General features: G+C 31.4%; 1 protein-coding gene, 1 long non-coding RNA gene and 1 pseudogene across 2 annotated transcripts; all 3 read left to right on the top strand.

Annotated features, from left to right (window-relative positions):
* LOC106454015 overlaps positions 1–11,982 on the top strand; it is a 76,572-nt pseudogene that overhangs the window by 4,589 nt on the left and 60,001 nt on the right.
* LOC125576288 lies at positions 5,352–5,770 on the top strand. The gene is made up of 2 exons (XR_007314712.1): positions 5,352–5,438; positions 5,525–5,770. It is a non-coding gene; the product is annotated as an uncharacterized LOC125576288 (long non-coding RNA).
* Positions 6,061–8,016, top strand: LOC106445312 (5'-adenylylsulfate reductase-like 5). The gene is made up of 4 exons (XM_048735968.1): positions 6,061–6,354; positions 6,592–6,776; positions 7,201–7,325; positions 7,400–8,016. Exons 1-4 carry the CDS (start codon positions 6,193–6,195, stop codon positions 7,822–7,824), a joined length of 897 nt encoding a protein of 298 aa, XP_048591925.1. The 5' UTR covers positions 6,061–6,192; the 3' UTR covers positions 7,825–8,016.

The following is an 11,982-nucleotide window of genomic DNA, read 5'->3' as shown; positions in this document are numbered from 1 at the left end:
TAAAATGTTTTACTGACAAAAATTATTGATTATTTTTTAGTAGTAGAAAATAGTTATAATATTTTTAATTCATTAATGGCGTCTCTTTAATTAACCATCGTAAGAATCAACGTGAATGCGATACATAGATAATTGACTTGTCAAATAATATTAATCTAAACCTTAAAATTTTCAAAAACTTGTTCATGATATTTGTTCATGATTATATATAATAATGACCATTAGATATAATATTTTTCACGATATTTGTTCATGATTTAAAAAAAATTAAATAATTAATTTTGAAAATTATAAATAAACCAATATAAATATTTAGGTTTAGATTATTTAGAATATTTTTAATTTATCTTTTATACATCTAAACTCTAAAGTTACTTAAATTTCCAAAAATTAATTATTTATAAATATTGATATTATATCAAACTATACAAAAATATAAAAGTAGAATGAGATATTTAATAAAATAAATGAACTAATGCAATAAATAAAACTAACAAATTTTGTTTAAATAGATACAAAAGTAGTTATATTTCGATTTGAAGAAATATATGTAATTCAATATAACCGGAAAATTAATAACTTAAAAAATCCAATTTATTATATCCAAAATCAAAATTTTAAATGAAATAACAAAATTAAACAAAATTTTAATCTATTCAGAAAAAATTCTTGGTTGAATTTAGAAAAGTTTATGCAATCTAATATACCTAAATAACAATCAAATATATTACCAGAGGTCATTAGCCCAACTGGAAAGGATCATGGCCATTGTGCCAGAGGTGGTCCCAAGTTCGAGTGACGTTAGGATGAAACTAATATTACATGTTATGGTTTCGGGTCTGGAAGGATTAGGACTTCGGCCCGTACCTCCCGTTAATTCAAAAAAAAAATATACGTATAAATAATATAGTGATTTAAATTAAAATTTAATAATATATATATATATTTTACAAATATTTATATCCGTGCATGTACATGGAAAATCAAGAAATATGTATATTTTGGATTAAAAACACTAATTAATTGTAAATGTTGGTTTTATTCGAACGTATGAACAGCCCCTTAACAGTCTGAAGACAATGGCTTTGATGTATTCTGTAAACCTGAAGCAGCTTCCTGATCTGTCAACTGCAAGTAATCTCCAGGAAATGTATCTCAGTGGATGCTCAAGTCTAGTAGAACTCCCTTCTTCTCTTGGGAATGCCACTAGTCTTCAAAAATTATATCTAACGGGATGCTTAGGATTGGTGAAACTCCCTTGCTCTATCGGGAGTGCCACTAATCTCACGATTTTGAACCTTGATGGATGTTTAACTCTTGTGGAGCTCCCCTCTTCCATTGGGAATGCCACTAACCTCAAGCTCCTGGAACTCAATAACTGCTCAAGTCTGGTGACACTCCCTTCTTCAATTGGAAACCTACATAATTTGTGGAAGTTGATGATGGACGGGTGTTCAAATCTACAAGTCTTACCGATTAACATCAACATGAAGTCTCTCGCGGAACTCTATCTCAGAAACTGCCCGATGCTGAAAACTTTTCCTGAGATCTCCACAAATATTAAACTTCTCATGCTCAATGGGAGTCCAGTAGAAGAAGTACCCTTGGCGGTTGGGTCATGGTCTCGTCTTGAAGAATTGCATATGTCATACTGGGAAAACCTCAGTGACTTACCGCAGGCTCTTAACAGTATCACAGATTTGGAGTTTACTAATAAAGAAATAAAAGAGCTGGTTCCATGGATCAAGGGATTATCTCGTCTACGTCGACTTGTACTAACCGGGTTTAAGAAACTGGTATCACTCCCACAGCTTCCTCATTCCCTACTGTTCCTAGATGCACAAAATTGTGACTCCCTGGAGAGACTAGATTGCTCCTTTCGCAATCCAGATATTCGTCTCAACTTCAGTAACTGCTTCAAGTTAAATCAAGACGCGAGAGATCGCATCATCCAGGGACCGAATTGTAATATTGCAGTCTTACCCGGTGGAGAAGTGCCTGCCTATTTTAGTGACAGAGCTACTGGAGGTACCCTAACAGTGAAGCTGAATGAGAGGCCGCTTCATAAATCCTTGAGATTTAAGGGTTGCATTGCGCTGGATTTTAAGGGTGAAGGTGTACCTCCTGCTAGGGTCATTATGTCTGTGTCATATAGGATCATGGACAAACAGAATGGCCCTATTGTTCCATGCAGACCGATACACCACCGTCTACCTCCTGCTGTATCAGGGCATTTGTACACCTTTGAATTAGAGGCAGATGTGACTTCCAATGAGCCTTGCTTTGAGTTCTCAGTGTACAATCCACCTTTATTATTGTGGAGTATAAAAGAATGTGGGGTGCTCCAACTCTTGTAAGTCTCTTCATGTCAATGGAACATTAGATTAGTGGATGTTCATATTCCAATGTTGTAAATTTATCAAATATGTAAGCGTTATAATATGCTAATTATGTATTTATGTATGAGTCCTCACAAATCATGATGCATTTGTTCCATCATCAAGCAAACAATTTCTTGCTCAGCATAAATCTCTTTTGTGTACCGCTTATGTCTAACTCTATTAGGTTCTTAAGCTGACCCAAGGATCTATCTAGAAAACGTTTAGATGAAAAATTTAGAAACCTGAACGGATGCTACATTCCAAGGAATATGTAAATTTCCACGACAGGCTTTCCGACGCTATGAAAACTGAAGCTAATCTTTAAGACAACAACAATATTTCGGATGTTACCAAATGCGTTATAATTTTGAAGTGAAGCCTTGGATTTGTTTGTGGTATAATGTGTCATTTATATCAGAAGCAAAGTTAAACGGTCCACTCTGAGAACTTGAATGTATTGAATCTAGCAAGCCTTTCAGCCAAGTAATTATGTATGAAGGGTTGTCACGAAGAGAAACATCGTATGGCTAGTATTCCATGACATATGCATGAAGACTACGCTGTACGTCGAGAGAGACAGTAACAGGCCCAAAACGCTTCGACCAAACACATGTTACCAAAAAAAGGTTTGAATTCACTAAAAATAAATAAAAGAAACTTCGTTTTTGCAGACATTGAACAGAATCCGTAGAATCCGTAGAAACCAAAGAGATTGATTGGGTGTGGTTTTTGCTTTATTTTTTTGTTTTTGTTTTTGCAAAAACTATTTTTCATCCAATCAAGTTTTAGTTTTTAGTTTTAATTTTTGTAGAAACCATTTGATTTGCCAATCAAGATTTCTAATAAATAGATTCCCTAAAATTTAGGGGAACTAGTTTTTGAAAAGTTTAATCAATTTATGAAGAAAAACCAAAAAACAACTTTTGTCAGCTTTTATGTGAAAAAACGAATTTTGATTTTTTTTTTTGTAGAAACTACAACATTTAATTAATTAATAATTAATAAAAGATATTTTCATACAGAAAAATAATCATACATTTTTTTGTACATTAGCTATAATTTAACAATAATGTGATATAATTTATTTGTGTTTCATATCTGTAAAATAAATTTATATATTTTATAAATATTAATTAATTTTAAAACTTTGTTATTAATTTCTATACATAAAATAATTGAATAATTTTAATAATTATTAGCCAAATTAAAAATAACTAAAAATTATAAAACATAATATGTCATGAAAATTAAAAATAGCCATTCAACTTTAAGAAAATATAAACAATTTATATGAAAATTTTATAATTATTTTCAAAATTTTAAGTATTTTTTATTTTTGTATAATTTATAATATTTATATAAGAAAAACTATTGCTATTTAAGTTTTAAAAATTTAAAATAATTTATATAAGAAAATTTTCTAAGTAGTTTCAAACTTTTAAATATTTTTATTTTTGTGCAATTTATATATATATATATATATATATATATATATATATATATATATATATATATTATGATAAAATTTTATTATAATATATTTTTTAAAAAACTATAATTATTACAATATGTTATTTTATTTTATTTTAAAATAATTATCAAAATATTTATATAATTTTAATTATAAATCTAAATATTTGTTGCTATTTTGTTTTATTATTTTAAAGTAATGCACTAATTAATTTTTGAAAAATATAAAATACAGCAAAATCAAAAACCGAAATCAAAATCTAAACACCAAAAACCAAAAGCTGAAAACTAAAATCTAAAAACCAAAAACTAAAAAACTAAAAATTACCGAAACAATCATCAGCAAAGTGTGTTAACCTTTACGTATATACGATCACATGAACAAATCTGAAAGTATGGTTGACTTGTGTGTTGACCGACCAATGGAGTGTGAGCCGTTTTGGGCTGAAATAAGGCTTTTGATTGCGTGTTGTTGCTGATCGTATGAAGATGTTGCTTCTGCTTTGGGTCTGTATATATATATAGATCTATCAAGTGTTTTGTGGGACATACAAGAATAGTGTTTCACATGGTTAAGCTTTCTAGACGCTATAATCTGGATCAAATGATTTAGGTACTGGGATATGCTCTTGTCCTTCATGTTTCACAATGAGTCTTTTGTCCTCTTCTATAGTTGAAATTGAGTTATCATTACAAAATCTTCTACTAGAGGCAAAACATATGTGGGGACATTCTTATGAAGATGAAAATAGGATCACATGCCAACGCTATAAAGGAAAGTTATATGGTAAAGTTTTTGTCTCTTTCTCTTTGTGGTATTGATATATATGATCATGAAATAAACACAATCATAATAGATCAACGGAGGATCCCAATTGTCACTGTTGGAGAAAAAGTCATATGGTTGATTCGATGAGAAACAAAGTCACTTCACAAGTGTTTTTGTCTTCACTATAAAACAGAGTAATTAAGAAAGACACTAGTAAAAAGGTCATTAGCTAGCAAAAACGTTTATATTAATATCATTAACTATGTAGAGATTTAAAGGGGTTAAGCTGTGTTAGTGTTATGTTTGAGAGAGAGTAAGAAAGACATAAAAGAAGATTAATTGTTCCATCTTTGTTCTTAAGACAGACTCAGTTTCACCAATAGAACAAAGAAATCTCTGACACACGTACATGTTTTTGTACATCCAACAACAAGATCACATGTAATTTAAGGCCAAAAAGAAGCTTGGAATGTTATTCTGAGGTGCTACTTTAAATATGAGTGAGGGAGACTTTGCACGGATTTTATGGGGGTAACGATAGAATGCAAATGGTCAAGGTGTATCAATTTTTACCTTTCCAGACTTGGATTTGGTCTTCTTTATTTCATTAAACATGGTAAAAAATCTCAATTCAGTCTTATCAAATTCGATAATACAATCATGATTTTCTTTTCATCTATAAAAACGGTTCAAATAGCTAAACAGTCTTGGATAACACCTTCTTCATCATCATTTTGTAATAATATCATCTGAAAGTAAAACAATGAAAACATCATCAATGAAGTTTGCTTTTGTTTTCTTCTTCGCCATTACATGGGGTAAAATTCATTTTTTTAAACATGTAGTATTAGTTATTTACTATGCGAATTTTATTGAATAACATATATAAATATTGGTATTGTAGTGATGAGTATAGTAGCAGTTCCAGATGTTGAAGCAAAACAGTTAGCACCAGAAGAAGCTCCTTACGTTTTGTTGCATCGTGAAGGTTCTTCACAAAAACAATCTCCACAAAAGTTTATATTTAGATGCGACACACCTAGGTGTCAAATCATTTGTACGATTCGATGTTTTTGTATATGCTAAGCTTCATCTCTTCGTTAATCATATGTATTCACTAAAATAAAATAAAAGACTTGATTGTTGCATACGTTGAACTGAATCCCTAGCATGTTATCAACCCTAAATGATCGCCATTATTAGACTAGAAGTGTATTAATTTCACGTATATACAAATCACATGAACAAATCTGAAAAAAAAAAAAATCATTGACTTGTGTGATGTTGACCAATGAAATATATTGAGCCGTGTTGGGCCGAAATAAGGCTTTTGATAGGCCCGTATGTTGATTAAAACGCAACACTTTGTGAGAGAGTGACATAGGTGGGTCCCACTAGATTATGTTTTGTCTTAATATGAAAAAAAATTAATAAAAACTTGGGGAAAAAGACAAAAGGTAAAAAAATAAAAATCCGGGATTTGCCCCAATTCGCGAGACATTAGGTTTTGTTCTTCACCAATTCATCATCTTTATAAAATCATTCTGTTCAATTCTACCTCGAATCACCGCCATGGATCTTCGTGTTCCGTTTCTCCTCCTCATAGCTGTCTCATGCTTTCGCTCTAGCTTCGCTTCTTCGTCGCCGTCCGTTTGCAATCACGAGTCCGAGCAGTTCTGGTTCGATATACACTCGAAATGCCCTCCTTCTATGTATCCAACGCCTCCTATCGAGGTCAGGCTCTTGAATTTTGTATTATCAGTGTTATATTTAAATTAGTGGTCCAATACTTATGAAATTTACTTTAAGACATATGATTACTTATGTTTTAAACATAGCTCTGTCTAGTGTCTGTAGAGATGATTTAACAAAAATAAAAATAGGTGTCTTAGGCTATCTCTCAAGAGCATATAATTGGATTTTGAAGCTTTTATTTGTAATTAAAGCAGTGTTTAAATTTGCATGATGCAGATAGATGGAGACTCACTTGACAGGTTAATGGCTTTGCACCATGATGGAAATGCTTATGTGTCAGTGCTATTTTACGCTTCCTGGTGCCCCTTCTCACGTGCTCTGCGCTCTAAGTTCGATACGTTGAGCTCCATGTTCCCTCAGATACACCACCTAGCTCTGGACCATTCTCAAGCTCTACCATCGTAAGCAGCCTACTCATTACACTTTCTTGAAAGTATAGATAGTCTATTCCCATGTTACTTAGTATATAGCTAGGAAGTGGATTGAATGACTCATATAAATTTTTTTGTTACTCTGGAATAAATAAATCTTTAGATTTCTTGGGACTTTTTATAATTTTCACCTACAAGGTGGTTCTGATAAATAGATTAAGTTGTTCCCTAATCAGATTTTAATGTCAGTTTGTCAACAAGATGATGCAAAATAATGAGCTGTTACCTTATCTTACATTTGCTTTATATTAGTTGATCACAAATATAGGCTAGCTAATTAATCATCAACCTGTCTCCTTTGTGTAATTGTCTCATTAGTGGGTTCCTCTTCCATGTGGTTAGCTACTTTTTCCTTTTGTCTGACTAACTGATTTCATTAATTGATTTGTTGCAGTGTCTTAACAAGGTATGGCATCCATAGCCTACCTTCAATCCTGATGGTAAATCAAACTTCAAAAGCGCGGTACCACGGTCGAAAGGATCTTACATCCCTTATTGAGTTTTATGAGGAATCAACAGGTGATTGGCAATAGCACATTTCAGTTTAAAGTTCAATCAGTAATAATAACTGATTATTATTTTGGTTTTTTCAGGTCTCAAACCTGTTCAGTATGTGTCTGAACCGGAACCAACAACCAGCGTAGACGCTACAGATGGTAACATGATCACATGGTTACGCAAAGGGACGTCTATTAGTGAAGTATTCAAAGGAGATCCATTCCTGGTACTGTCTCTGCTGTTTGTCTGCTTACAAGCGGCAATCCTCGTCTTCCCCATGGCAGAACAGCGTTTGAAAGCGTTGTGGGCTTCTTACGTTCCCAATCTGAACCTGGAAAGATTTGGAGAGGTGAGCCAAGTGTTCAGGCGTGCTGTTCACATGGTGGACGTGAGGAGGCTGTGGTTGAAACTAACGCTCGTCAAAACAAGGAGCTTCCATGAAAGGGCAAAGAACGCTCGAGCGTGGGCTTCATCGCTAGCATCTGTCTCCCTAGGCCAAACTTCATCAAACCAGTCCTGAGAAACATCCTTGTAGTATATCTTGTCAGCATTGGGAAGGGATAAGCACTAAGTGAGTTTTGGAACTCTGAGTTTGTTAGTTTGTTGTCTGCATGAAAGCATGTAAATCCAGGAACAGCTTTACTTCTGTTTGTGAATATCTTTCACTCTTTTTTGGTTTTATAAAAAGTTGAGATGTCTGTTTTTGACCTCATTTCTTTTACTGAATAATTTTGACTGAGTTGATTAAAATTTGTCTGAATCTTCAGGGCAACTTTGTCTTGTAATGTTTTGTGTATTACATTTTGAGAGTGTGATCCAACTCCATTGCTGTTTTTTTTTCTTAATTATCTACATTGATCTCTTATTCTTCTCCTTCTTTTTATGTCAGACTCATTGGTTTTGGATCTTATATATTTGTCAGTTTTGTCTTCTTGATGTCAGTAAAGAAGAGTGGAGAACCATCACATGATCTAATAATGGTTTGTGTCTATAAAGACACTTCTCATGCTTAAAATTTTGTCTGTTGAAGGGGGAATGTTTCCATTTTTCATCCTTTTTCTTCTCAAAAGCTCCAATTATAATACTTTATATTTGTGTTAAACGTTCTCTTCAAGCATTTGGTCTGTGTAGCAAAGCAGGAGAGGTCGAAAACGAAATCCACTTAAGTGTGTTCTCTAGTCTTTGCTTGAATATTTATACGCAAATAGTTTCTCGGCGTCTGTTCTTGGAATGCATATAGGTGTAAGATGCCATGGTTGTTTGGAAGTTAGTCCAGAACATTAAGTCTTCTTCTATTTTTAACGTCTTTGTTATGGCTCTTATAGGGTTCTGTTGTTTCTCCACTGCTTTGATCTAACCAGTAATGATATAGAATCTTGATTCTTACATCAAAATTGTTCAACTTTTAGTTGCACATTAAAACGGTTTGCAAGTAATCCGGTAGATAGGCTATGGAATGGCTAATATTATGTTTGTGTGATAGATTTGGGATGTTCTCTTAAATGAAGAGGTAGTGGAGATTGTAGATTCATCACCATCTCGTTCCTCTGCAGCAAGAGCTATAGTTGGGTCTGCGGTTAGCTCCCATACGTAGCATTTTATGAATGTTACTATAGTCTATAGCATGTGCTAGTAATCAAAACTTAAATGTCCAAAAGAAGGGAACAGAGTAGAAACATATGGAATAACTTGCAGAGCCTCAAAAAGTAAATTAAAAATTGAAAATAATTACTTTGGTCTCAACAATAACATAATTGGTCTATAATTACCAACTTTTTTATTGAATTATCAATAATTAGATTTAAACAATAGATGATCAATTGAATTTATAGATAACATAAATTAAATAGATATAATTTAATGTTGTAATATTGTACCTCCATATGTTAATTATTTAAATATTTGTTGATGTTAACTTTTAAAATTATAAAGATTTTTTTTAAATAACAAAAATCATAGTATCTAACAATGATTAATCTTTACTACCTTAAACCAATGAAAACACATTTTAAACTATATAGTTTATTTTAAAAATTAGACCAAAACTAAATGTTTAATTATTTACTCGATAATATAAATCTATAAAACGAAAAGATTAATTTTTTAAAAAAATTCTAAGTTTGTGAAATGTTACAATATATTTGAATATGACAAGAAAACAATAATTACTAATCTTTATATGGATAGTTACGATTTTAATAATGAAATAATAATCCGAAAATATATATATAGAAGAAGATACAAATACATGTGAAAGTTTGAAACAATCTATTCAATTAAAAAAATATACCTTAAACTTAATATGTTTTAAAAATTGATAGACACAATATATATTATAATATATACCAATTTATAATTGAAAAAAAAATATTTATATAAAAATAAATGAAAACAACTTTTAATCCAAGAAATCAAAATCAGTATATCTCGCAGTCAGTTATAAAAATACTAAAATAGCTTAAGAGGACTTGATCATGAGTAGTAAGAACTAGGACTAAAAGATCTGGTCAAATGAGGCAATCAATAGTTCTTGAAACGGGTCCCAAGAGGACAATTTCTTCTTTTGACATCAGTTGATTGCGTTAGATAAGCTCTACCTCAATCTCAAAATGAATAAATTCAAAAAAAAAAAAATCATTTACATGTCTCAGTTATTATCAATCCAAACATTCTTTGAATCTTCTATCTTCTCTTCTATAATATGATTTTGAAACCACTTCACATTGGAGAGAGAACGAGCAAGAGGAGATGGAGAATACCTAAACACATTTGCCTCCAATAATTCAAAAGAAATGAAATATTTTCCTTCTTTCTAAAACTCTGATAGACTTTCAATCTCAATTGTCCATAGTTCTCTTTCGAATTATGGGGTCAACTCGAGTCTACATCACCCATCGGCTTCTTCATAAATTCAATAGTGAATAGCGTGCATGCGTGATTATTGTCTATAAATTTTTTAAACATACTTATTTTGTTAATAGAATCATTGTAAATTTAATTGTCGTTGATGAACTCAAATATCTTTATGTATGTGTGCTTCATTGTCATTTTTTTTTTCCTTTTCCCAAATGAAATATCATTACTAGATGAGAAAATTCGCTATTCTACGATTAGTTAACTGGTTAAACCATCATACATTAATGAATATTGAAATCATGGTCATCTCTTCTTGTCGTGCACCTATAGTACACAAATTTTACAATGAATATAGATGTTCATTAGAGTTTTTTTTTCTTCATTAGAGTATTTTGCTCTTAGTTATGGTTGTTTTAGATATATTTTTTTATTAAAAACTCAACATAATAGATGCAAATGTTGCATCGAAGTTTTTGATGGCATACATTATAAATTAGAATATAAGTTAGAGTTTTAGGAATTGGTGGTTTTTTTGATTACATGCACTATAAATTAGACTATAGTTCTTGGATACATGTACTCCAACATACGCGTTATTTTGGTAGAAAATAAAATTTCAAATCAAGACGTCACCACTAGAGACAATCCAATTTTATGTCCTTAACACATATAAACATATTCATTCGCCGATAATCATTTTACTTTTTGTATTTCATTATTTTACTAAGATACAAGTAAAGGCAAAACTTTTTAATTATTTTCAGTCTTTGCCTTACACTAGACCCAATTAAGATAACAACATCCAATATCAATTGGACAAAACAAACTCTCTAAGCTTGAAAGACTACTAAATAATATTATTAAAACAACGAGAGACTAAAATTGAACATGCTCATTAGGCTTAACCGACTTCATTAAGTTTCTTTTCGGTTAGTATGTAAATCAAGTTACAAGTGAGTTATGCAGATCTAGGGAATAGAAAAGCCATTCTCGTTACCAATTTAACAAAAGAACCATGACATTTTAGCCACCTAAACCGAAATTGTTTGGGTTATCATATTTTTTATTTTGTTCGACCAAAGAGGTTGGCTCAAATTTAGAAACACTAGGTTACGGTCAATGTTCTAACCAAATTTAATATCTTCTTTAGGAAAGTGAAAGAGAAAGAAAATCTTGGTGGAAATCCACAGAAAATTCAATTAAATTAGTGGATGCATAAATCATGGGGGAATCTCTTTTCCAAAAGATTCTTTGATGGTGGAATCTTGTAATTCTTTATGTTTCTTGATTTGTTGCATCCTCTCGTGTCCTCCTCTAATCCTCTAAAGATTCTGATTCGAGAATTTTAAAAGAATATTTACAATAAAGACTGAATATTAGATGTAAGAAATGTATACGTTTTTTGTGCCACTAACTAATTAGTGTATACGTTCTTTTGTCACAACTCCAAAAGTGTATACGCTATTTAAATGTAGGGACTAATAGAATGAAATAAGTTAATAACACGAAAAGATCTCATGACATGCAATATTCATTGCGGTCTGAATATCAAAAATATATAAATGATTGCAAGAAATATATACCAGAAGCCAAGAAAATGATGAATTATCACATTAATATCTTAAGATATGATCTCTCTACGACACGACAATAATTGTTATGCATGAAGTAGAATTCATGGTCTAATGCATGATCAATGCTCCGTATATATTATTTAGGTGGACCCTTAGCTAGACCATCACATTCATGATTCTTACAAAATAATTAAAATTTGATAAATCATAGGGCAGGTTAAAAAGTGAGTCTAAAATTACTATAAATC

The sequence above is a fragment of the Brassica napus genome, chromosome A1, assembly GCF_020379485.1.
Source record: "Brassica napus cultivar Da-Ae chromosome A1, Da-Ae, whole genome shotgun sequence".
NCBI lineage: Eukaryota > Viridiplantae > Streptophyta > Magnoliopsida > Brassicales > Brassicaceae > Brassica > Brassica napus.
This window is presented reverse-complemented; position numbering and strand designations above follow the sequence as displayed.